General features: G+C 42.9%; 1 protein-coding gene across 8 annotated transcripts; it reads right to left on the bottom strand.

Annotated features, from left to right (window-relative positions):
• Nucleotides 1–27,104, bottom strand: LOC139536565 (MYND-type zinc finger-containing chromatin reader ZMYND8-like). 8 transcript variants are annotated; one of them, XM_071337189.1, is made up of 21 exons: nt 26,964–27,104; nt 16,322–16,392; nt 15,818–15,969; nt 14,842–15,063; nt 14,442–14,555; nt 13,726–13,791; nt 13,252–13,344; nt 13,069–13,156; nt 12,924–12,979; nt 12,759–12,836; nt 12,491–12,606; nt 11,865–12,376; nt 11,481–11,624; nt 11,094–11,261; nt 10,403–10,948; nt 9,815–10,324; nt 9,474–9,667; nt 7,513–7,593; nt 7,323–7,401; nt 4,240–4,479; nt 1–4,115 (listed from the first exon to the last, which is right to left on the bottom strand). In XM_071337189.1, the coding sequence occupies exons 1-21, from the start codon at nt 26,975–26,977 to the stop codon at nt 3,940–3,942; spliced, it is 3,720 nt and encodes a 1,239-aa protein (XP_071193290.1). In that variant the 5' UTR covers nt 26,978–27,104; the 3' UTR covers nt 1–3,939. The 8 variants fall into 8 exon arrangements, with proteins under 8 accessions (XP_071193290.1, XP_071193293.1, XP_071193291.1 ...); XM_071337192.1 differs by having other exon boundaries at nt 14,842–14,985; XM_071337190.1 differs by lacking the exon at nt 26,964–27,104 and adding an exon at nt 24,659–26,551.

Below are 27,104 nucleotides of genomic sequence, written 5' to 3'. Positions count from 1 at the left end.
TTGATTAAAATAATTGTTTAATTCAAAAGTTAATAAATGGCAAATGCATTTTTCGTATATACGGGTCCACTGCCCCACCCCGCAGGGTGGAAACAGAGAAGACACTTGTTACTGACAAAGACATTATAATAAATACTCATGACAGAGATAGTTCCCACTTCCGAGCCGGCCTGTCAGAGTAGAGACTGGGCGTGGTTTAGACTCACCCAGCCTATCGTTGGTGTTGGCGCTTAAGCTAGTCCTAGCCCCTTAGCGCATGTGATGTCCCGACGCTGTTGCTGTGTAGATTACGCTCCTTCACCCCAAAGACTGAGGTCAGACAGCTCTGTAATATTGTCTGAGCTATTCACACCTGTTATACAATGTCCACTGTTCTCGCTCAAGGCTAACTACAGCTTCCCAGCTTCTTATCTGAGCTAACTGTTACTTCCAGCACACACACACAGACACCCAGGCGCCCAGACCAACAGTCAGCTAATATTCAATCACGTTTGTTGTAGTATTCAATCACATATAATACAGTTGCTAATATTCAATCATGTTTGTTATAGTATTCAATCACATATAATACAGTTGCTAATATTCAATCATGTTTGTTATAGTATTGGGTTATAGTGCATGACTCAGAACCTCACATATGTTTTTCGTGTGTATAGTTTATCTGTTATTGTCTGGTCAGCAGTCTCCTGATTCACCCCCCTCCTGTGTCTCTCTAAGATTAGCACAGTCTCGGCCACACAGTACAGCTTCACACTACTGATACATTTGTTGCTTCTCTCCTTTTAACACACACACATTTCAGGCTGATATTCATGGTTAGGCCCTGAGCACTGGTAAGAGTGAGAACAATGGAAAATGCAGGTTCACAAGAGTCAGCAATTCAAACTTTAATGCATAAGAAGCCCTACTAGCTTATAGTTAGTTAAGCATGTCAAAAAACCTTTATAAAACCCCACAATTAGTAGCACAAATTCGAACTAATTTGCATTTGTTTTAATTACACTTGTATAAATGATGTTCACTTCAGGGCCTGAAACTCCCCATAATTCATATAACTTCTCCATTGATGTTGTTTTTAAGTGTTTGCGGACTTTTCTTAGCGGATGTACAGTCGTCGCGAATTAAGTTATGGGGAGTTTCAGGCCCTGAAGTGAACATAATTGTACACTCGCAAAGCCGACTAAAAACGAGGGCTGTTAGGATTTATGTTTAAGCATAATAGCCTGTTAGCATATTGGTTGAAGAGGAATATTGTTTTGTTACACACATACACAAACTATACAGAGGGGTGTGGGTGTGTAGGTGAAAGGACTGACCAACACAGGCCATAAAAGTTGTGGACAGTCTGGAGAGGGGAGGGGTGCATCTCTCTAGACCAACGAGGAGGTTAGAATACTGGACAATACCATATTAGGAACTGTTTTAGTGTAGAATCGACAGACCCAAGACGGAGCTAATCTACCCAGCAACCAGATGTGGACCAAGGGACGCGCCAAGGGGCTTGGACAAAGGGCCATTAAAGGGGGGCAAAGTCTAAACCAGGCCCAGCCTCTACTGTGATAGGCTAACAGACGCGTTGAAACGACGTCATCACGGTATAAGAACAGCTGTTTACGTACTTCTTGCCAGTTCTCTGTTCATCCTGCGCGGTGAAACAGCGAACCCGTATATACGAAAATTGCATTTGCCATTCATTGTTTGCGGTAATTAAACATAATTAAAGAAAGTTAGCAGACCTTGCATTTTATTTATCCTGACACCGGATGTGTTACACGCAGCGTTCACAGGGCTGAGGGGATTGCGATGGCGATTCTCCCAATGGCATAACGCGAGGGTAAATGGACGAGGGAGGTTATTTTAAGTGTTTGGACCGCACATTTAATCTACTGTACAGGGCTATGAATCCATGATGTCTTCACGGCTAAATCGCAAGCTAGACTCAAAAAAACTAAACAAATCTTGACCAATTAAATAGAGCCGAAGATTTGTATAACTAACCCAAGATAGACCACTGCCCTTCGTTTCAAATGGAAGCAAATTCATCATAGTGGACAGAACAAGCAAGGAGGTGGGCAGTCAGGCACACCTATTGGTGCGTTATAGCATATATTTGCATTTTTTGGCAAATGGTAAAGTCTACAAAAATGTATCCACTCTGTTCGTAACAGATTCTAGTTTTAGAAACGAAACTGTATTGAGATCAAATGTTTCATCGATGAGAAAATTAGCAGAATGTCGGCCAAAATCCATCTCGCTTCATCTTCTCCCACTGCTGGCCACTGGGCTTCCTCTCATCACCATATTTGATAGTGAGTGGAAACACTAACCGGATGCTTCACATTTATACATCCGATGAAATATCTGTCTCATTGTTCTATCTGTGCTAGAGCTACTTAGTTTGGACTTCACATACACATGTCCAAATATGGCAACGCGTTGGCAGCCTTTCTTATCCAGTGATGTCCCTGGAAAAGGGACCGCATTATACCTCCAGAATGTTGCAGACTATTTGTCAGATAAAGGAGAGCTGGAAGGTATGTGGCTATATTGCTCCGTTGTTACCACAGCACTAATGAAGGCCAGGAGTGGAAAAATTCTGATTCCAAAACAAACCACAGGGAAGCCAGGGTATTGCCATATGCCATACGTTGGTGAATATTTTTGTAGGCACACTGGTGATTCCAAATCAAAATTCCAGGTCACACAGCAACATATTTGAGGGCATATGCGACTGAAATGGTGGTACATTAGAGCCATGCACAGTTTTAGAACAACACAGCTTATTTATTTACAGAATGTAAACAAACATGAAATACAACAGAGTTCCTTTAGTCTCTTCTCTATACCGGGACAGGGAGGAATGACTCCATTACAGTATGCTGTAGGAGAATAGTTTGAAAATCAAATGGGGTTTCCTGCAGATGAGTGAATAAATTGTAGTAGAGCGTTCAAACCTGACATACAAAGACGTGTTCAGTTCACCGTAGCCGATCATTTTCAACCAAATACATTTATGTTTTTGTATCATCATGTGGGAGACACATAGAAAATGCAAGGGCTTTCAAAAACTAGTGTTGTATTCTGTTCCCTCTCAGGGCCTGTGTTTGCCATAAATATGGTTTATTTCTCAGTGACAACAATACAAGATGAAAGAGTATGAACACAGAAATATGAATACAGGACAAATGTTGGTTGCATTATGATGAACATTAGTCCTAAGGGAGGAAAGAAAAACATTCTGAAATGGAAAAGCTTCATATAACTATCTCTGTACCATATCTAAATTCAACAGGCAGTCCATCGAACATTATCTCCTCAATAAAACTGTAGGCAACATTCCAGCATAAATAATGAATAAATTAACATACAAGATGGCGGTTGAAAATAATTTGTATCAACAATAATCTGAAGCAATGTTCCATTCTGGTCCATTCACATTACGTTTGGTCATCTGGGTGATCATTGACCAAACTGTCCAATTCTTTCACACAGTACCAAAACTTATTATGCACTCCCAATACAGTTTTATTAATATTACGTATAACAATAGATACACTTTCTGTACATCTGCCTCACACACCCAACCCTCAAATTTGGCCATGAAAAGCTGCTTCTCTATGAGCTTGCAAAGCGTGTGTAATGCAAGGTGACAGTGATTAAGAGAACAGGTGGCGCTCTCTAGTGGTTACTTGTCCCATAGTACTTTGGGCATAAAGTACATCTGGACTTGAGATGGAGAAGGATGATTATAGCGTTTGGGAAAGACGAAATTCTGGTCATTATCACTTAAAATAAAAAAGTATTTTGATACCTTCAGAGCAGCAGCTTGAAAAGACTAATGCTAACAAAACGTGTCCATGTACAGTAGCTAAGAAGGTGTCGGTATTTTATGTTACAGGTTCAAGTGTGATAACTCAATGCCAGGGCAGGGGCTCAGTGTTAGGACAGACTGACAGTGACATTGTCCTTGCTTTTCTCCATGTTAGAGTCTTTATCTGTGGGGGCAGATGCTGTCGTTTCTCTGGGAGAAGTTTGACCACTGTTGGACTGTCCTGAGGCTTTGTTTGGGCCGTCTGCCGTGGACCCTGACTCAGGCTCTTGCTGTGAGGCTGTCGCTACAAAATGAGAACAGGAATATATAACTATACAGTTGTAAGACAATTAGTACCTGTATTCAGATGGAATCAATGTTCTTTAACTAGTATAAATTCAGCTTTGAATATGGCTGGTGTGTGTTACCTGATTGCGTGCAGGACTTCATGTGTTCTGGCCAGTGGGCTTGCTGGCAGGGGTAGTCACAGTAGCTGGTGTTCCAGCAGCAGTAGAAGATGGCCTCCTTCCTGCAGTTGGCACACCACTGTTTCTTTTTGGTCTCATCCACCACCTGCTGTTTCTCCACTTCTGTCTGCTTCTTTACCTCCGCCATCAGACGCTCCCTCTCCTGCTCCAGACTCTGCCTCATCTCAGCCATGGTTAACTCTGCACATGTACACACATCAGACAATAACATAACCTTTTCTATAGAATAATGTGATTAATTCTCCTCAGTCAATGACATCCATTGTTACAGACGGGTTGGCTGACAACCTCGTGAAAATCGCAGTTGTGGAAATAGTACCCAACTGTCATACTTGAGTAAAAGTAAAGATACCTTAATAGAAAATGACTCAAGTAAAAGTCACCCAGTAAAATACTACTTGAGTAGAAGTATTTGGTATTAAATATACTTAAGTATCAAAAGTAAATGTAATTGCTAAAATATACTTACAGTTGAAGTCGGAAGTTTACATACACCTTAGCCAAATACATTTAAACTCAGTTTTTCACAAATCCTAGTAAAAATTCCCTGTCTTAGGTCAGTTAGGATCACCACTTTATTTTAAGAATGTAAAATGTCAGAATAATAGTATAGAGAATTATTTCTTTCAGCTTTTATTTCTTTCATCACATTCCCAGTGGGTCAGAAGTTTACATACACTCAATCAGTATTTGGTAGCATTGCCTTTTAAATTGTTTAACTTGGATCAAATGTTTCGGGTAGCCTTCCACAAGCTTCCCACAATAGGTTGGGTGAATTTTGGCCCATTCCTCCTGACAAAGCTAGTGTAACTGAGTCAGGTTTGTAGGCCTCCTTGTTCGCACACGCTTTTTTAGTTCTGCCCACAAATTTTCTATAGGTTTGAGGTCAGGGCTTTGTGATGCCCATTCCAATACCTTGACTTTGTTGTCCTTAGGCCATTTTGCCTCAACTTTGGAAGTATGCTTGGGGTCATTGTCCATTTGGAAGACCCATTTGCAACCAAGCTTTAACTTCCTGATTGATGTCTTGTGATGTTGCTTCAATATATCCACATCATTTTCCTGCCTCATGATGCCATCTATTTTGTGAAGTGCAGCAAAGCACTCCCACAATATGTTGCTGCCACCCCCGTGCTTGACGGTTGGGATGGTGTTTTTCGGCTTGTTTCATCAGACCAGAGGACATTTCTCCAAAAAGTACGATCTTTGTCCCCATGTGCAGTTGCAAACCGTAGTCTGGCTTTTTATGCCGGTTTTGGAGCAGTGGCTTCTTCCTTGTTGAGCGGCCTTTCAGGTTATGTCGATATAGGACTCGTTTTACTGTGGATATAGATACTTTTGTACCTGTTTCCTCCAGCATCTTCACAAGGTCCTTTGCTGTTGTTCTGGGATTGATTTGCACTTTTCGCACCAAAGTACGTTCATCTCTAGGAGACAGAACGCGTCTCCTTCCTGAGCGGTATGATGGCTGCGTGGTCCCATGGTGTTTATACTTGTGGACTATTGTTTGTACAGATGAACGTGGTACCTTCAGGTGTTTGGAAATTCAACCAGACTTGTGGAGGTCTACATTTTTTATTCTGAGGTCTTGGCTGATTTATTTTGATTTTCCCATGATGTCAAGCAAAGAGGCACTGAGTTTGAAGGTAGGCCATAAAATACATCCACAGGTACACCTCCAATTGACTCAAATGATGGCAGTTAGCCTATCAGAAGCTTCTAAAGCCATGACATAATTTTCTGGAATTTTCCAAGCTGTTTAAAGGCACAGTCATCTTAGTGTATGTAAACTTCTGACCCACTGGAATTGTGATACAGTGAATTATAAGTGAAATAATCTGTCTGTAAAAAATTTGGGGAACATTTACTTGTGTCATGCACAAAGTAGATGTCCTAACCGACTTGCCAAAACTATAGTTTGTTAACAAGAAATTTGTGGAGTGGTTGAAAAACAGGTTTTAATGATTCCAACCTAAGTGTATGTAAACTTCCGACTTCAACTGTAGTATCAAAAGTAAAAGTATGAATAATTTCAAATTCCTTATATTAAGCAAACCAGTAGGCACAATTTTCTTGTTTTTTTATTTTCTGCTAGCCAGGGGCACACTCCAACACTCAGACATTATTTACAAACGAAGCATTTGTGTTTAGTGAGTCCGCCAGATCAGAGGCAGTAAGAATGACCAGGGATGTTCTCTTGATAAGTGTGTGAACTAGACCATTTTCTGCTCAGCTAAGCATTCAAAATATAACGAGCCCTTTTGGGTGTCAGGGAAAATGTATGGAGTAAAAAGTACATTATTTTCTTTAGGAATGTAGTTAAGTAAAAGTAAAAGTTGTCAAAAATATCAATAGTAAAGTACAGATACCACAAACAACTACTTAAGTAAAAATACTTTAAAAATACTTAAAAAAAATACTTTACACCACTGTGAAAATGATGTATGTGCATCATGATTCTGAATGGTCAGATAGCTAGCAACAAGAAGCTGCCATGTGGGGAATTGTAGGTGGCTCGTTTCAGCTCATTGTATCTTGTTATTGATACCGTGTCTTGTTTTGAGGTGTTTTGGCTGATTTCATGTCAATGCTAATATGGCGAAATTCGCTAGCCAGCTAACCAACAACTGTAACAATGCATTTGAGAAACAACAAGTGCTTATTGTGCAAATGCATTTATGATTTCAATACATATTGAAAACGAAATATAGGTTACGTGTTGTCAACAATCATGTCAATGCTAATATGGCAAAAATTTGCTATCTAGCTACAACAATAGCAATGTATTTGAGAGACAAGTGCTAATTGTGCAATTGTATTTATGATTTCAATAAACATTGGAGGTGAATATTGTTTACGTGTTGTCAACAATCTAAGCCAACCCCATCTGTTTTGGCCCATAGTTGCGCACACGTCGGTTTTGTTGCTAAATAACCAACCCGTCTATACTGAGAGACAGTCCTTTGACCCAGAAATGACTGGGTCATCTGCAGTGGAAGCTTGAGTAATGCAAAGGTCCTTACCTAGATTGTGCTTCATTTCTGAAAGCTCCTGTTGATGAAGCCACTGCAGTTTTTCTATTTCAATTCTCAATCGTCTTATCTGTGTGGGAGAGACAAGGACATACATTCACTCCCCAGAGTCATACAGCTAACTATTATATGCAGGGTGTTATTCGGTGCCTCTGAGAGAGACCAGCAGATAGATACATACCTCTGCTATTGTGTTCCCTGAAGTGCTTTTGGAAAGCTCGGTGTACAGCTCAGTCATCGTCCCTTTGATTGCATCCACTATCTGAGGAAAAGGAGAAATGAAGCAAAACTGTCCAAAGTACCCAAGAGACCGCTGACTAGTAATAACTTCATTAAATAATAACTCATATTTGATTGGTTGAGAATCTTTATCACACTGCCATGCAATCTCCATAGACAAACATTGGCAGTAGAATGGCCTTACTGAAGAACTCAGTGACTTTCAATGTGGCACCGTCATAGGATGCCACCTTTCCAACAAGTCAGTTTGTCAAATTCCTGCCCTGTTAGAGATGCCCCGGTCAACTGTAAGTGCTGTTATTTTGAAGTGGAAACGTCTAGGAGCACCAACGACTCAGCCTCGAAGTGGTAGGCAGCACAAGCTCACAGAACGGGGCTGCCGAGTGCTGAAGCACGAAGCTTGTCTGTCCTCGGTTGCAACACTCACTACCGAGTTCCAAACTGCCTTTGGAAGCAACGTCAGCACAAGAACTGCTCGTTGAGAGCTTCATGAAATGTGTTTCCATGGCCGAGCAGCCGCACACAAGCCTAAGATCACCATGCTCAATGCCAAGCTTCGGCTGGAGTGGTGTTAAGCTCCCCACCATTGGACTCTGGAGTAGTGGAAATGCGTTCTCTGGAGTGATCAATCACGCTTCACCATCTGGCAGTCCAATGGACAAATCTGGGTTTGGCGGATGCCAGGAGAACACTACCTGCCCCAATGCATAGTCCCTACTGTAAAGTTTGGTGTAGGAGGTATAATGGTCTGGGGCTGTTTTTCACGGTTCTGGCTAGGCCCCTTAGTTCCAGTGAAGGGAAATCTTAATGCTACAGCATACAATGACATTCTAAACGATTCTGTGCTTCCAACTTCGTGGCAACAGTTTGGGGAAGGCCCTTTCCTGTTTCATTATGACAATGCCCCCGTGCACCAATCGAGGTCCATACAGAAATGGTTTGTTGATATCGGTGTGGAAGAACTTGATTGGCCTGCACAGAGCCCTGACCTCAATTCACCTTTGGTATGAATTGGATCGCCGACTGCGAGCCAGGCCTAATCTCCCAACATCAGTGCCCGACCTCATGAATACTCTTTTTTTTTTTTTTTTTTTTTTTTTTTTTTTTTTTAAATTTTATCCCCTTTTTCTCCCCAATTTTTGTGGTATCCAATCGCTAGTAATTACTATCTTGTCTCATCGCTACAACTCCCGTACGGGCTCGGGAGAGACGAAGGTCGAAAGTCATGCGTCCTCCGAAGCACAACCCAACCTAGCCGCACTGCTTCTTAACACAGCGCGCCTCCAACCCGGAAGCCAGCCGCACCAATGTGTCGGAGGAAACACCGTGCACCCGCCCCCTCGGTTAGCGCGCACTGCGCCCGGCCCGCCACAGGAGTCGCTGGAGCGCGATGAGACAAGGATATCCCTACCGGCCAAACCCTCCCTAACCCGGACGACGCTAAGCCAATTGTGCGTCGCCCCACGGACCTCCCGGTCGCGGCCGGCTGCGACAGAGCCTGGGCGCGAACCCAGACTCTGGTGGCGCAGCATAGCACTGCGATGCAGTGCTCTAGACCACTGCGCCACCCGGGAGGCCTCTCATGAATACTCTTGTGGCAAGTGAAGCAAGTCCCCGCAGCAATGTTCCAACATCTAGTGTAAAACCTTCCCAGAAGAGTGGAGGCTGTTTATAGCAGCAAAGGGGGGACCAACTTCATATTAATGGAATTAAAAGTTTGACGAGCAGGTGTCCACATACTTTTGGTCATGTAGTGCATGTAAAATTGTCCCCCAAAAGTCTGTATGCTTCAATAAGCTCTGCTCCAAGCCCCAAACTATCGTAATATACTGATAGTGAGTGTAGTGTACATCCTTCAGCTTGTTTACTCTTTGGCCATCAGTCCAAGTCTTGCATACTCACTTTATTAGTGTACTTGGCGATGTCAGCTGCTACGTCTGCTGATGCGGTAGGGATCTGGAAGTCCCCTGCCATGGAGGTGGAGGGGCCACTGCCTACTCCGGGAGCTGCCATCATGGCCACAGAGGCTGGGATACTGGTCACCAGGGTAACAGCCGACGTGGACGTACTGAGTGGGGGGTCTTTCTGCTGGACAGCTACAGTAAACAACAACAATCAAAACTAATCATTGACATCACAGTCATGGTATTTAGGCCTGCGGTTGCACTCAAATAGTTTTTTAGCTGTCTCCACTTTCTCTGTAGTGTGCTAATTTTTAATTATCAACTAATACTGTGGTGTACCTTTGACAGATTGCCTGGTCTGGTACCGCGTGCTTTGGGAAGGTTGCTCTGGCGATAATGAGGATGAAGATGTTGCAGATGCCGGCGTTTGGGGCAATTTTTGTGTCTGTGGCTGGCCAGGTGATGCTGTCTGCAGCTGAGGCGTATCTGGCTGCGGATTCTGCTGCTGCCGCTGCACCTTCTGCATGTGCCACTTCTGGGAGGAAGTCTGGAACTTGTTGGTGGGGTTCCACACCACTGCCCGCTGCACCACCGGGACAGTCTCCCTGGGCAGCAGAGGGCGCTGTTTCTTCACTGCTGTGGTGGCGGAGGAGGCTGTGATGGAGGCTGTTGATGTGGCACTGGCCAGGGTGGTGGGGCCAATGGTGGTGGGAGCAGCAGTAGTGAAGGGCACCATGTTTAGAGGGATGGCTAGTGGAGACTGTGATGAATCTTTCACACTGGGGGTTAAGGAAGGGGCTGTGTTGTTTTGAGATGGAGTAAGGCCACTTGATGGGGTGGGGGCTTTACCTAGAATGGAAAGAAATTAATTAATAACAGCAACTATTATTTTTGTCAAATAGTGGTAGAGAATAGGAGGACTCTCACCCTCTGTCTTATTGGTTGGTGGATCTTTGGTGGCGTGTGCATCTTTCCTAGTCCTCTTCCGGTCTCTGCCCCCCTGGTCCTCCCCCAGGTCAATCACCAGCTCCCTCTCAGAGTCAGAGTCATCCACCAGAGAGGTCTGCCTGGCCTCCTGCTTCACCTGGGGCTTTTCTCTGGGGGCTGGGGACGCAGGGACTGCTTTGGCTTTCTCTGGGGGCTCTTTGTCTGACTCTACACCCTGCTTCTCTTTCGACAAGGATTCAGAGAGGGTAGATGGTACCCCTGCATCTCCCATGGTTGCCGTTGCAGTTGTTGGCCCCGGCCCCTCTGTTTTGCCCTCCTTGTTTTGGATGGGGGGCAGGGGGTCTTTGGACCCCCTCTTGGAAGGGTCCTTCTCGCCTTTGTCATTGGCCTCAGTGTGCTGGCCCACTTTAGGTTTCTGTTCCTCATCGCTGGCATACTCACTGTCACTCGAATCGGATTTATCAGAGTCCTCGGAGTCGCTGTGTTCCACTCCCTTATACACGTCCTCAGAGATCTCATCTATACCTGTAAGCAGAGAGGGGAAATTGGGGTAAATGTATAACATCAAAGGTTTCAGCAGTGGTTTGCATGGTTGTTATCATACAAGTTAAAAAAGTTGTCCTGGTATCTTAAAGCGGTTATTTTCTAGCAGTGCGGTTAGGTCACTCACCCAGCTGGGCCTTGCAGCTCTTGATGGTTCTGTCCAGGTTGAGCTGGAAGCGGCTCCTGATCTGTCTTTTGGGTGAGGTGAGGACTGGTGGCACCCCCTGCTGTTGCTGCTGCTGCTGCTGCACAGTCTCACTCAACTCCTTTAGGTCCATCTCGGCTTTGCTTCGGTCTGAAAGGCCAGCACAAGAAACCACAAACAATGTTATGAGCTGGTTGAAATCAGCCACAATCACTAGACCATCAAGTAGAACTGCCTCTACATGTGGTTAAGTTCTAGGGTTTATGGATAGTGTTTTGCTGTCATGAAGCCTTACACAGGTTAGGTGTGCTAAATAGCTGAACTTTGATGATGATTGAGGTTTTGATGACAGGTTTTGTGGCAGCTCACCCAGGTTGAGATTAAGGATGCTCCCTGTGGGTGTTGCTTTCTCCTGCTTGGGAACGAGAGGCAGGGCAGGGCCCTGGGAGTGGAATGGTTTAGGGCTGTCCTTGGCACCAGAGACAAGATCAGGTCGAGTGGAAGCCGGTGATGCTGTGGGGAGAGTTCAGATATACAGTATCTATCAATGTCATGCTCTTCCTTGGATCTGCATTTAAGAGGTAGGTTTTATTAAAATAACTTATGGCAATTGTGCATTGAAGAAGAACTCAACATGCACTTCGTTTACAGTGCTTGATTTAAAACAAAAACCAGAGTCTAGGTTGCTGTTACAGTATATTCCGTAGTCCCAGGACTCTCCAGACCGTTAGAAAGGCAGTGTGCAGTAACTACCTGTGCAGTCCATGGACTCCTCCCCAGCACTGTAGTGGCTAGCTGGGGCTCTAGCCTGGCCCTTGTCTGGTGTCTCCTGCTCTCCATCAGAGCCTGTGTGACCAGAGGAGTTAGTGCTCATGGGCGAGCGGGGCATATCTGTCAGGGAGATCCTCCGGCCTGCACTCCCTCCAACCCCGCCCATGCCCCCGCCCCCTCCTGTCAGCACGCTCCTGGACAAGGGCATCTTGGGAGATGCAGTCATGTCGAAGTTGAACTTGATCTTTTCATGCTTCTCCGGCCGGACCGAGCCGGATGAGGGGTTGGCGGGGTCCAGCAGCATCTGGTACTGGTTGTCAGGGGTATAGGGCGTCCTGAAGGGGGCGTAGGTGAACACTCCAAACTTCTTCCTCATGTTCTCCACGTAGACCTCCATTTCCTGCATGGCGCTGTTGAAGATGCTCTTAGTCTTCTTCACAGAGAAGGGAATCTCCTTGGACATGAGGTAGCAGTTGTTTAAGGGGACCCACGCCCTGGAAGGTGAAGAAACATAACACAAATAAACAGCTGGCTAGAGACAGAGAGTTGAGAAATGCAAATGCACTGATGAGTATAATTGACATAGGTAGGTACCAAAGCGGAATTACCTGTCGTGTTGCCCAAAGAAGCGAGCATCCACCTGCCCATCTTTGTCCCGCAATGCTTTGGCAGGCCAGAATGGAAACCCCTTCAGCTTGGCCCACACCAGAGGGTGAGGATCACTCTGAGCAAAGCAAGCAGGAAGACTAGTTATAATACTGAGACCATTATATAGGCAGCATTTGGTATACACAAGGCACTACAATTCCAATGTATGACTCGTTTAGCACAAGCTTTGATACAAGTAAATAAGAGAGTTTAAGTAACTGAACTCACACATGGCTCACAGAACCAGTTGTCTCTCTTTTGGCAGGCTGACAGATAGCATTCCGGACAGACTTCAATCTCATTCATCTGAAAGAGAAGAATTATTGTAGGTGTAACAATTGTAGGTGTCTTCTGAAGGCCTGAAAAAATTATTGAACGCCTTCCCATACTCACCTCATGTTCACAGATTTTCACTATGACTTTAGCTGTGGCAGTAAGCTTATGATTTCCTGGAATAAGAAGGTCACCATTAGAAATAACTACAAACCAGTTATTGAAACCAGTGAAAATCCATTGCAATCTAAACACGGACACTGACCTCCATTATAAATGATGCAGTTGTGTAAAATCCATTTAACATCTGCCAAGAAAGCTTCGGTACAGCCATACATTTTCTTCTTTGTATTCTGGAAAAAATAAAATAGAAAAGGTCAGTGATCAACAACTGGTAAGGTTTGGGATTGTAGTTCTAACCCCAAATAAATAAGCATGGAACATTAACCTTCTCTAATGTACAGAGGTCCATGGCGTGAAAAATATACTCTGCGTAGTCCGGATGCTGTTCAAGAGATACTGGCTTCTGGAAGGGTTCCGTCTGGAGAAGATATAAAAGAGACGTGCACAGTGAATTAACCTTCATATTCCAAATACAGGCCACACTTAGGCCAAATCCTAACTTGAGACACAAGCACAGCTACAACTTTCATGTAAATATATAAAATTGGCATCAATTCAAAATTTAGGTCAAGATCTAAAATGGCTTGCCTTGCACGCATCTCAATTTAGGATTCAACTGCATGACCTCCTTAACACACACACAGACACACACACCTTACCACCCAGACTCTACCACCCCAGGACAGACAACAGCAACTAAAAACAGACACACAAAACAAAAAGAACACTCCAAACAGGAGGGGGAAAAAACGAACGGAAAATATGATGGGGTCTTTTTTTAGTGTGTTTGATTGATTACCCAATTAAAAGCCTTTCTCTGCGTGGCGGCTGCATGGGGGGAGTGAGATGACGAGCGTGGTTGGTCCTGAAAAAGAGTAAGAGGGGCAACTGTATCCTCACCACACCACGCTTTACAAACTGCACCCTTGGTTCAATGGTCCCTTTCCTCTTTATGCCATTGTAGAGGAGGAGACTGGCGAAAACAGGCTTGGGGTGGTTTAGTGTTGTTAGAGAGCTTCCTTACTTATGACATAGGTAACCACTTTGTAATCAGAACACCAAAAGATACTTCAGACTCTGAGTATAGGAAATCATTTGGCAGGGTGCAGTTCTCCGTGTATAAGGGCAGGGGCAATGGACATCATCACTGATGGAAAATAAAACCATGAGAAAGCATTAAGCAGTCTTAGAATCAGACCATATCAACAAGCGCAAGACCATTCCATTGTGTTTGTGTGAGAGCTCTGTTCACTCGCATTGGACTTACTAATACATCTATCTCTATTCTTCAATAGTCCAATATATCTACTGTCAAAACAATTAGTCAATGACAACAGTTAGAAAAGGTAGAAATTAAATAGAGTTCTTCCATGACAATGTGGGGAGGGTGAAAGCAGAAGCACAAGCCATTGCAATATGCACTATATCCAGTTGATTTCCCAACAGACCTGATATTTGTTTCTAGTGTTACTGGGACTAATCAGTCAGTTGGAGGAGGGAGGTCAGTGCACTTACAGCTGGCTGTTTCATCTTCTGGAGTGCAAACTTTAGCAGGTAAGACAGCTGGTCTAGTGTTAGCATCGTCATTGCTTTACTCTGAGTCTCTATGCACTCAGCAACTGTTATTTTCTGAAAGAAAAGAGGTAGAGAGAAAGATGTTAGCTTCAAAGGTATTTTGCCATCTCAAAGGATATTCTCAGTATCAAGCCTCATTTTACTACCTTGACAACATCGTAAACCAACATGATCAGAATTTATTTTAGCTCCAAGATTTTGCTCAACTCTGTAACTTCCAATAAATCGGGATGTCTTTCATCATAGTCAGGGCTCAACCCCCAGCCTAAAACCTCCCACGCATTTTAAAGTTGTCTTCCTAGTAGACAACTGGTTTCCAGTCCCACCCACAAGCGAGTACCTCACACTCAGGGCAGAACCAGTCACCCTCGGGCTCTGCGGGCAGTTTGAGGCACTTGGCGTGGTACACCCTCGGGCAGAGCTCACAGCAGAGCACCTGGCCCTCGCGGTGGCACAGCCAGCAGTAAAAGTCATTCCTGCCGTCCTGCGGTACAACATCAACAGGGTCTGTGGTGAGTGCTGGCTGCTTCACATAGTAAAAGGGACCATGTCTTAGTTCTGACTGAAATGCAGGCAAGAGAAGGAGAAAGTTGGAGGGGTTCAACATTTAATTTAGGAGTGAGTTTACATGAGCAGCACAGACATGCAATTAAAAAAAAATTATCAACAGAAGTTACATAGTAACGGTCCAAAGCACAGACTGCTTAGAACCCTGTGTTGCAACATAAGGCATTCATTTCTGTTATCAAACTGGAAGAGAATCACTGTAGATTATATTGCAAATCCCTTTTCAAAGGTCAAGACAGTGAAAAGGATCAGTTTGAGAAACTAGCCTTTAGTATCACTTAATGATTGGATCTGAGAAACTGTGTTTTGGTCCACACCCATTACTGTTTTGCATTGAGACAACCTTTGATCCGTGACTTATAAACCAATGTTGCTATTATAATTGACCATTTATAAAGCTGATAAAAGTGTTCAACATTACTTGCATCAGTTTTTCTTTGAGCAATATCCAAAAACTCAATCAAATTCTTGATTTCAGTGGGCAAAATTAAGCATGCAAACACACATTAACAAAACAATAATCATTTAGATAACAATTGTATTAGGACATATAGGCTAACTGTAACACTATAAGAAAATATAAACCCTTGGTCTCACAAACATCAAATAGTCCCATGGCATACCAAAAGACTAAATTGGAACCGAAAGTTAGTTTTTTTAGTAGGATATATTGCAGTGTAACAGAAACCCAGCAGCCTGTGAAAGCCCCACAGTGTGAGCACAGAGGAGAGTGGAGGGGGAGGTCGCACCTGGTCTTTACTGCTGCTGACTGCTCCTGGTTTCTTCTTCTTTTTGACCGGGCTGGAGGAGGTCTCAGCAGGGGAGTGACCGTTGGATGAGTGAGAGGGGCTGGGCACCTTTCGTTTCTGCACTGCTCGCTCCACTGACCCAGGGACTGAAACTGCAGAGAGGGGTCAAAGGTCAGACAAGCCAACATGACAGATGCAATATTTCTAAGAAGAAGGTGCATGTACTAGCCATAGAACAGTAGATGTTCATTGTTTTATACTGTACAGCAGATAAAACCAGTTGCCATAGCGATAAGACATGACAGCGATATGAACAGAAGCAGCACATTAGCCTCCATCTTGTACCTTGTATCGTTCAGCTGTACCAGACACACACATGCATGCACACATACAGTACACTCAACATGGGAGCAATAAAATAAACCCTTTCACCACCACCACATACTCCACACAGGCATAGGCAATCATAAGTAATAGTATAGCTCAGCTTTGTTTTTTTCTCACCTTTGGATCGTGTAGAGATCTCCATCCCCTCTACTGCATCCGACTCAGTCTTCACCTCCTCCTCAGCCACACTGACGCAGGGAAAAGAGGCACTATTAATGCCCTGTTATGACAACACCTACAGAAAAAGACTCCCAACATAGATCATTTCATCCAATGCGTTCTACAGTTTGACTCACTATGCTTCCACCAGACATGGCTTCCTCCACAGTATGTTCAGTATGCACTTGGTAACAATCATAAAATCACACTGTATAAGAGCATCTGCTGAAGTCTTACAAATCTTATTTGTGTGGATCTAGTATCATTTTCAGGGGAAAGACATAATCCCGTCTGGCTGTAAAGGTCTGCTTTAACACAGACTCACTTGGCAGTGAGACTCACTCTCTCAGTCTCACTACAATGGGGTTATTCTTAGAGCGAGAGTCCATTTGGCCCAGAAGCAAACTCTGTCTCAACCAATTCTGACTGGACACAGACACACGCTGTTCATTTGGGTGCCGGCTATGGCCAGTAAGAGTCCCTCTCTTATTGGGAGAAGGAAAATGTTTAGTAAAGCAATTTCAAAACAGGAAACGCCACGTATTCATTTAACCATTTATTAGAAAAAGATTACAACGTAATACATTAGTCTTGGCGTTAGGCTCTGATCCTTTGGGGTAGCTCACTACGTGTGTCATGTTAAGATAATAATGATAATTACAAGTTACGCTATACCAATCCCACTGCAAGAAGGAAACACAGAACCAAAAAGGTGGAGGATGGGGTGGGTGCTAGAAAATGCAACCGCATACTATCAAGCAACCAACAGAAATACAGGTAGCAGAGAATGAGTGAGTAAAACTGATCAGCTAAATAGACCACCATATTAAAAGGTAGGAAGTGTTTGTAGAATATGATGCGACGTCAGTTGATGCATCAGCTAATGCATTGCAGAAGCCAACACTCGGGTTCCCTGTATTAATTAGCGCTGCCCTTAATGTCTAGTAAAGCAGTGTTCCAATGTGAAGAGTTCCAGAGAGTCAAACTGACAGAATGTGATTGGATTAGGTCAAATGATTAGTTTAGTTAATTAGGATCCCTATTAGATACTGCACATTGAGCAGCTACTCTTCCTGGGGTCCACACAAAACGTACAAATACATGACAGAGTACAGAACAGTTCAAGACAAGAACAACATAAGATATTACACAAAATAAAAACATTAAATAAGAGTTATATATAGGAAAGACATCAAGGCACAACAATAAAATGTACATACAGTTGAATTCAGAAGTTTACATATACTTAGGTTGGAGTCATTAAAACTTGTTTTTCAACCACTCCACAAATTTCTTGTTAACAAACTATAGCTTTGTCAAGTCGGTTAGGACATCTACTTTGTGTATGACACAAGTAAATTTTCCAATAATTGTTTACAGACAGATTATTTAACTTATAACTCACTGAGTCACAATTCCAGTGGGTCAGAAGTTTACATACACTAAGTTGACTGTGCCTTTAAATAGCTTGGAAAATTCTAGAAAATGATGTCATGGCTTTAGCTTCTGATAGGCTAATTTACATAATTTGAGTCAATTGGAGGTGTACCTGTGGATGTATTTCAAGGCCTACCTTCAAACTCAGTGCCTCTTTGCTTAACATCATGGGAAAATCAAAAGAAATCAGCCAAGACTTCAGAATAAAAAATGTAGACCTCCACAAGTCTGGTTCATCCTTGGGAGCAATTTCCAAACACCTGAAGGTACCATTTTCATCTATACAAACAATAGTACGCAAGTATAAACACCATGGGACCACGCAGCCGTCATACCTCAGAAAGGTGACGCGTTCTGTCTCCTAGAGATGAATGTACTTTGGTGTGGAAAGTGCAAATCAATCCCAGAACAACAGCAAAGGACCTTGTGAAGATGCTGGAGGAAACAGGTACAAAAGTATTTATCTCCGCAGTAAAACGAGTCTTATATCGACATAACCTGAAAGGCCGCTCAGCAAAGAAGAAGCCACTGCTGGTTTGCAACTGCACATGGGGACAAAGATCGTACTTTTTGGAGAAATGTTCTCTGGTCTGATGAAACATAACATAATAAAAAACATAATAAAACTGTTTGGCCATAATGACCAACGATATGTTTGAAGGAAAAAGGGGGATGCTTGTAAGCCAAAGAACACCATCCCAACCGTGAAGCAAGGGGATGGCAGCATCATGTTGTGGGGGTGCTTTGCTGCAGGAGGGCTGGTGCACTTCACAAAATAGATGGCATCATGAGGCAGGAATATTATGTGGATATATTGTAGCAACATCTCAAGACATCAGTCAGGAAGTTAAAGCTTGGTCGCAAATGGGTTTTCCAAATGGACAATGACCCCAAGCATGCTTCCAAAGTTGTGGCAAAATGGCTGAAGGACAACAAAGTCAAGGTGCTGGAGTGGCCATCACAAAGCCCTGACCTCAATCCTATAGAAAATGTGTGGGCAGAACTGAAAAAGCGTTTGCAAGAAGGCCTACAAACCTGACTCACTTACACCAGCTCTGTCAGGAGGAATGGGCCAAAAGTCACCCAACTTATTGTGGGAAGCTTGTGGAAGGATACCCGAAACGTTTGACCCAAGTTAAACAATTTAAAGGCAATGCTACCAAATACTAATTGAGTGAATGTAAATGTCTAACCCACTGTGATGAAAGGTTGCAAAATGATGTGATGAAAGAAATAAAATGTGAAATATATTATTCTCTCTACTATTATTCTGACATTTCACATTCTTAAAATAAAGTGGTGATCCTAACTGACCTAAGACAGGGAATTTGTACTCGGATTAAATGTCAGGAATTGTGAAAAACTGAGTTTAAATGTATTTGGCTAAGGTGTATGTAAACTTCCGACTTCAACCGTACCTATTCATATTCTTAAATACAGTACAGTTAAATTAGATTAAATTTTTTAAAGAAGGGAGGCACTGTGATGCAATATGTTTTTTTATCTGTTTTTAAAGCTAAACTTGCTGTTTGCCTGAGTAACCTCTGGTGGCCGACCATTCCACGATGATATGGCTCTATAGATAACGGAGTGACACATTCAAATCTGTTTTTGGTTTGGGTACCATGAAGAAACCCATAGTGGCATGTCTGGTGGGGTATGTATGTCTGTTTGAAGTGTATGCAAATAGATTATACAAGTGGTTAGGCATTTTCAATACACAAATGTTTCTTAAAAAGACAAAGAGAAGTAGTAAATTTGTCGTCAACCATGAAAGACTATCATGTACAGTATGTTGTTGATGTTAGTTCTATGTGTACAGTTTATGGGCAAGGCGTGCTGCTTTGTTTTGAGCCAACTGCAGCTTTGCTACAGTAGGTCTTTCTTTGCTGCACCTGACCATATTACCAGACAGTAATCAAGATGGGACAAGATCAAAGCCTGAACAACTAGTACAGTTGATCTGTGTGTCAAAAAACGCAGAACCTTTTTTTATAACAGACATAGAGTGCATTCGAAAAGTATTCAGACCCCTTGACATATTGTTACGTTACAGCCTTGTTCTAAAATGAATTAAATTGTTTTTTTTGCTAATATATTGGGGGGAAAAACTGAAACATGACATTTACATAAGTATTCAGACACTTTACTCAGTACTTTGTTAAAGCACATTTGGCAGCGATTAAAGCCTCGCATCTTCTTGGGTATGATGCTACAAGCTTGGCACACCTGTATTTGGGGAGTTTCTCCCATTCTTCTCTGCAGATCCTCTCAAACTGTCAGGTTGGATGGGAAGTGTCACTGCACAGCTATTTTCAGGTCTCTCCAGAGATGTTCGATCGGGTTCAAGTCCGGGCTTTGGCTGGGCCACTCAAGGACATTCAGAAACTTGTCCCGAAGCCACCACTGCATTGTCTTGGCTGCGTGCTTAGGGTCATTGTCCTGTTGTAAGGTGAACCTTCACCCGTCTGAGGTCCTGAGCACTCCGGAGCAGGTTTTCATCAAGAATCTCTCTGTATTTTGCTCCATTCATCTTTCCCTCGATCCTGACTAGTCTCCCAGTCCCTACTACTGAAAAACATCCCCACAGCATAATGCTGCCACCACCATGCTTCACCGTTGGGATGGTGCCCGGTTTCCAGGCGTGATGCTTGGCATTCAGGCCAAGAGTTCAATCTTGGTTTCATTAGACCAGAGAATCTTGTTTTCATGGTCAGTCCTTTAGGTGCCTTTTGGCAAACTCCAAGCGGGCTGTCATGTGCTTTTTTACTGAGTAGTGGCTTCCATCTGGCCACTCTACCATAAAGGCCTGATTGGTGGAGTGCTGCAGAGATGGTTGTCCTTCTGGAAGGTTCTCCCATCTCCACAGAGTAACTCTGGAGCTCTTTCAGAGTGACCATTGCGTTCTTGGTCACCTCCCTGACCAAGACCCTTCTCCTGTGAATGGTCAGTTTGGCCGGGCGGCCAGCTCTAAGAAGCCTTGGTGGTTCCAAACTTTTTCCATTTAAGAATGATAGAGGCCACTGTGTTCTTCGGGACCTTCAATGCTGCAGAAATGTTTTGGTACCCTTCCCCAGATCTGTGCCTTGACACAATCCTGTCTCGGAGCTCTACGGACAATTCCTTTGACCTCATGGCTTGGTTTTTGCTCTGACATGCACAGTCAACTGTAGGACCTTATATAGACAGGACCTTTCCAAATCATGTCCAATCAATTTAATTTACCGCAGGTGGACTCCAATCAAGTTGTAGAAACATCTCAAGGATGATCAATGGAAACAGTATGCGCCTGAGCTCAATTTCGAGTCTCATAGGAAAGGGTCTGAATGCTTATGTAAATAAGGTATTTGTTTTTTTATTTGTTTTTAACTGTTTTTGCTTTGTCGTTATGGGGTATTGTGTGTATTTAATCCATTTTAGAATAAGGCTGTAATGTAACAAAATGTGGAAAAAGGGAAGGGGTCTGAATTCTTTCCGAATGCACTGTACTTCTCCCCATCTTCAAAACAACTTCTGGTCAAAAAAAGGTACCAATCATCTGTCATTGTCTCATTAGAACAATTTCTCAGGGATTAGACATGCTTTTGTGAAGCCATGTATTTCATAAAATTGTGTTGAATCCTATTTACATGTGAACTCACACTTGTGCATTGATGTTCAACCTGGACTCAGGGGTAGACGTAACATAGTAAATGTAAATCCGGGACACTCCAATTGATATATGATATGCTACATTCCGTATGGTATGTATTAATTTATGGATGTTCATTTTTTATTTTTTTTATTTAACCAGGCAAGTCAGTTAAGAACAAATTATTATTTACAATGACGGCCTAGGAACAATGGGTTAACTGCCTTGTTCAGGGGAAGAACGACAGATGTTTACCTTGTCAGCTTGGGGATTTGATCTAGAAACCTTTCGGTTAATGGCCCAACACTCTAACCATTAGGCTACCTGCCGCCCCAAGACTCATCCATTTTGTATGATATGTTACGAATTACAATTCCTCCAATATGTTGCGAATTGCAATTCGTATAATATGTTATGAATTTGCAAAACATATGATATGTTACGAATTCCAATTAGTTGTGGCTAACATTAGCTAGGTGGCTTGGTTTAGGGGTTAAGGTTAGGGTTAGCTAACATACTAAGTAGTTGCAAAGTAGTTAAAATTGTAATGTTGTCTGATGAGATTCGAACACGCAACCTTTGGGTTGCTAGACATTCACGTTATACACCCACCCACCCTGGCCAGCCTTAAAGATGCACTATGCAGAAATCGCTGCGCCATTGCCTGGTTGCTAAAATTCTAATAGTTTGCCTAATTTCAGTTTGTGACAAAACTAGCAAGTATCGTATACAGAATCAATGTATCATCTAAACCACTGTGAAATATATTTTCCATAACCAATGTTTGAATCTGGTGTACAAAAGACGCAAAAATTAAACTTAAGCACGGGAAGCATAGATATAGCGTACATAGAACAGATCTACCACTTCTTAGATTTGCTTTCAATGAGAATGACATATCTATAACTCACCTTTCTATGTGAATTTGGTCAGGTTGCACAAAACGTTACATATTGCAGCTTTAACTTCTCTAGGGTAGGGGGCAGCATTCGGAATTTTGGATGAAAAGCATGCCCAAATTAAACTGCCTGCTTCTCGGGCCCAGAAGATATGATATGCATATAACTGGTAGATTTGGATAGAAACCACTCTAAAGTTTCCAAAACTGTTAAAATAGTGTCTGTGAGTATAACATAACTAATTTGGCAGGCAAAAACCTGAGAAATCCATTCGGGAAGTATTTTTTGGGGGGGTTTTGTAGTTTTATATTCAATGCCATTACAGTATCCATTGACTTAGGACTCAAATTGCAGTTCCTATGCCTTCCACTAGATGTCAACAGTCTTTAGAAATTGTTTCAGGCCTGTATTCTGAAAAATGAGGAAGTAAGAGCAAGAGTCTGAATGAGTGGACCCTAAATTGTCACAGAGCTTTTTCATGCGCGAGACCGAGAGAGTGCCTTTCTTGTTTACATTTTATATTGACGACGTTATTGTCCGGTTGAAATATTATCGATTATTTAGGCTAAAAACAACCTGAGGATTGAATATAAACATCGTTTGACATGTTTCTATGAACTTTACGGATACAATTTAGATTTTTTGTCTGCCTGTTTTGACTGCGTTTGAGCCTGTGGATTACTGAAGAAAACGTGCAAACAAAACGGAGGTTTTTGGATATAAAGAGACTATCGAACAAGAGGAACATTTATTGAGTAAATTAATGTCTGCTGAGTGCAACCATATGAAGATCATCAACGGTAAGGGATTAATTTTATCTCTATTTCTGACTTGTGTAACTCTTCTACTTGGCTGGTTACTGTTTGTAATGATTTGTCTGCTGGGCTATGTTCTCAAATAATCGTAAGGTATGCTTTCGCCGTAAAGCATTTTAAAAATCTGACACCGTGGTTGGATTCACAAGAAGTTAATCTTTAAACCTATGTAAAATATGTTTTGTTTTCTGAATTTTTATAATGAGTATTTCAGTATTTGAATTTTGCGTGCAGCAGTTTCACTGGCTGTTGAAGAGGTGGGACACTAACATCTCACGTACCCAAGAGAGGTTAAGTAACCTTCTGTCTTATGTAACCATACCATATCATACTAATTTGAGTGTCAAGAGGTTTATGTTTATTATGTTACGTCTAGTCTATGAGACCAGGCTGTGATGTCAAAAGGAGATTTCTCAGATGAACAAATTATACAGACATCTCATCTACTGTAAATGACTGGGCATGGATGGGACTGTATGTAACTAACTTGTTTGTAACCAACAGCTAAATGTGTCCTAGTTTCAACATGACTTGAAAAACAATCATGCATTAAACTCAATATATCTTCTCCTTCCTGTCACCCATGAATCCTGAGCCCACCACCCTTGGGTTCCATGACTGAGACTTCTGAGAGAGACAGGTCAAGGCTGAACTGAGGCAGGGGCAATGGAGAACCATCCGCTCTACAACTGCATGGTGACTACAATGCCCTCTATAATGGAACTATCCCCAGTCCCAAAACCCCCTAAATGCAACATCACACTCATGCGCATCATATCCCTCAAGAGAGAAGCAACTCAAACATTCCTGTTTCTTTGTCTTGCACAAACACAGCCCCAGCCCTATGCATGTGCATCATTTAAATGCACACTTCCTTGAATTTAAACAGTACTTTCTTGTGGGAAAGCCACTGTTTTACTCAGTATCAGCTGAACATCAACCTCCTTGTTATTCAGACACCAAATGTGTCGATCCCCTTATTTCAGCCATTTTCTTTGACGCCAAGGCACAAGCTACTGTCTCACAGCTCAGATGGGTTCCATTTCACAAGCTTTTTATTTAGCTCTTGGGGAGAGCAGCAAAATTAGAATGCGAGAGTGCGGGATACCAAGATAGCAGCTCCCTGTTAGAGCAGCAAATGTAGTCCCTTTTCCACCACCTCTCTATCCCCCTCTCTGTCTTAGTTCTCCTCTCCATCTCGGGTAGAAAATGACAGCTACATCTGCAGTGACAGAGCATTGGCTTTACTGGCCTCCACCTCTGACATAACCTGTCAGCAAAGACAGAGATAGTCTCACTCAGCTACATCCCCTCCTCCCCAGGCCAGGAGAGCAGAGGGAGAGAACAGTGAAAACACAATAAATCAATGCCTCCCAATCTTCCAACAACACCCCTTCCTGTTGTTAAAGCATTGCAAAAAATACATTATTTTCATGAATATAGTGATATCACCCCTCCCATACCCTCTCTTGACACAAAACCCATGCTTCAATGTAGGAAATTGACAGCATACCTTTTTTGCTCTTTACGCACAGAATTCTTCAGGCTTTTTTTTTTTTTCAATTAGTGAGGCCGGTGGGGGATGAGACAAAGCAGAATTTTCCAGAAGGGCCTTGCTCTTCCTGCTGCTCTCTCTGCGATTGTCAATCTTTAACCTCAGCTGTGGGCTTCTGATTGGTTTGTGCGCCACACGGAGGAGTTGCCTGATTGGGCGCCCGGCTTAGTGTGCCACACAGGCTATCTTCTCCCCTCTTTCCTCAGACACAGTGCTGCAATGCAGAGAGGATTTCTCCTCACTCTCACAAAACCTCTGCAACGAAGTCCCTCAAAGTCCATATAGCCCTCACTGGCTGTGTGCATGTTCTAAAACATGGGGGATGCAGTTACACAGGCTTAGAGGGAGCGTATCAGATTCCCTCCCTCTTCCTCCACGGCTCTGAGGCAGTGTGTATGGCGTCCATTTTGAAGACATTCCCTCCCTGCCTGTTGAGCACACTGCACACACACGGCTCCAGCTGAGGCGAGCTGCTGTAGAAAGCACACACAGCTTACCAGTAGACCGGCTCACAGGAATGCAGGAAGGGCCTTACAACGACAGGGCTGAAAATGTCACAGGCCTCGGAATCAAAATGGACGGCTGTGGTTTAGACTGAAGAACATGCAGCCAGTGCCAACACCCTTTTCCCTGTCCAATACTTTCCTACTGGCATTACCTATGGTCAAATAAATCCTTAAGGGCTTGGACCTTAACAATGTGTCTATACTTTTAACCAACAGTGGTATTGCTATTACTTATTTTATTCTGCCAGTACCAGAACCAGATCTCTATTTGTAGTTAAATAAATACTAATGCTGCCATTAAGATCATAATGGACAAAAACAATGATGGTTTAACATGGAGAATAAATCTGAACAAGGTGAAGATCGTTAGGAAAGGTCAGACTACTCAGGTATGGTGAATAATTAAAAATGAGTGCCAGAATGACATGGTTTTCTTGTTTCGTGTGAAACCGAAAGTGTCCAGTGGTTTAAAGTCTCTATAACATGGGACAGCAGCATTGGCTGTGTGTGTGAGTAGGCTTTGCTGCATGCGTTTGTGATTATGAGGTGTGTGTTTTGTGTTAGTGAGTGTGTATCACCTGGTAGATGGCTAGTGATGGCTGTTAAACAGTTTGATGGCCTGGTAATAGAAGCTGTTTTTCAGGCAATTCAATTTGAGGCAGTTGACGTTACATGCCAGACATTAAAGCATTTTGCATGGTTGTTGTCATAACATCTGCCGACATACAGCATTCGTCTATGTGTGCAAATTCTATGAGTTCCACTAGAGATGTAGAGATTCTCATATCCTTTTGGGATAATTATATACTTTTGTCCAAGGCTCTGTCTGAAGCAGCCTTGCTTCCCTTCATCAGGCTTCACATACAAACACCCAGAGTGTCTAGACCCGAGGCACAGAAAGGGGAAGCTCTCTGAAATGGATGCCACTCCACAGCAAAGAGAAAGCTGTGAACTGAAAAATAACATTAGGCAGATTTTCTCACCAGATACTAAACTGTTGAGGCATATAATCTAACATCCAGAGACATTTTATTTCAGCTAGTTGTTAAAAAAACTGTACTGTATATGTTGGTTTAAACCCAGACGAAACATGTTCAATGATTCAACATGCTAAAACAAGAATGTGAATACTACCCATTGTTATAAACAGTAGTCTGGAAAAACACCCTGACTGTACAGCCATCATAGCTCATCTTGATTGACTACTTCCTGCTTGGAGGGTGTAAGATTAAAAGTAGTGCCATGCACTAATACCACTCTGAGGCCTAAATCATTCTTGCTGTGCTGTCATTGCTGAGCTGTCTCTTTACCATCTGTTAAATCCACTGGGATCCCCTAATGAATGTTCTCTCTCCCTGCTACGGCCCTCTCCCCTCCCCACACCTTCCATTTTGAATGTACAGGCCTGTGACACAGTCATAAACCCTTACAACCCAACAACAACCTAGCCAAACTGATCAATCCTGTGCCTTATTCCAAAAGGGATATATTCCTCTTGCCATGGTATATTCTGTACAAAGGTATGAAGACAGGCTGATCCCCTATGTGACCAGAGACATATACAGTCAGCAGAGGAGAGGCAGACAGCCTGCTGTGCTCTGCTCTCCTGCCAGGCTCCACTCCTGTGTTCTAGGGACTAGCAGGCTCTCTCCCCCCTTCTCTCTCCATGAGACAAACCTGTATTCCTGAGGCACATAACATACACAGTAGCTGGTAGCTTATTAAAGAGGAAGTGAAATAATAAAAATCAAGCTTACCTCTGTGGATGCATGGCTAACAAACTCAGTGTGTTATATGTCAATGCTTGTTAAAACATGGAGGACAAACAGCCCTCTAAGTCCTCACCCTGCTCAGAGCATAGCCACGGCTCTCCAGGCTGGCTGATCGACTGCTAGGAT

Source organism: Salvelinus alpinus, chromosome 12, assembly GCF_045679555.1.
Source record: "Salvelinus alpinus chromosome 12, SLU_Salpinus.1, whole genome shotgun sequence".
In the NCBI taxonomy this organism is placed as follows: Eukaryota; Metazoa; Chordata; class Actinopteri; order Salmoniformes; family Salmonidae; genus Salvelinus; species Salvelinus alpinus.
The sequence above is the reverse complement of the archived record's forward strand: the minus strand, read 5'-3'. Positions and strand labels throughout refer to the sequence as shown.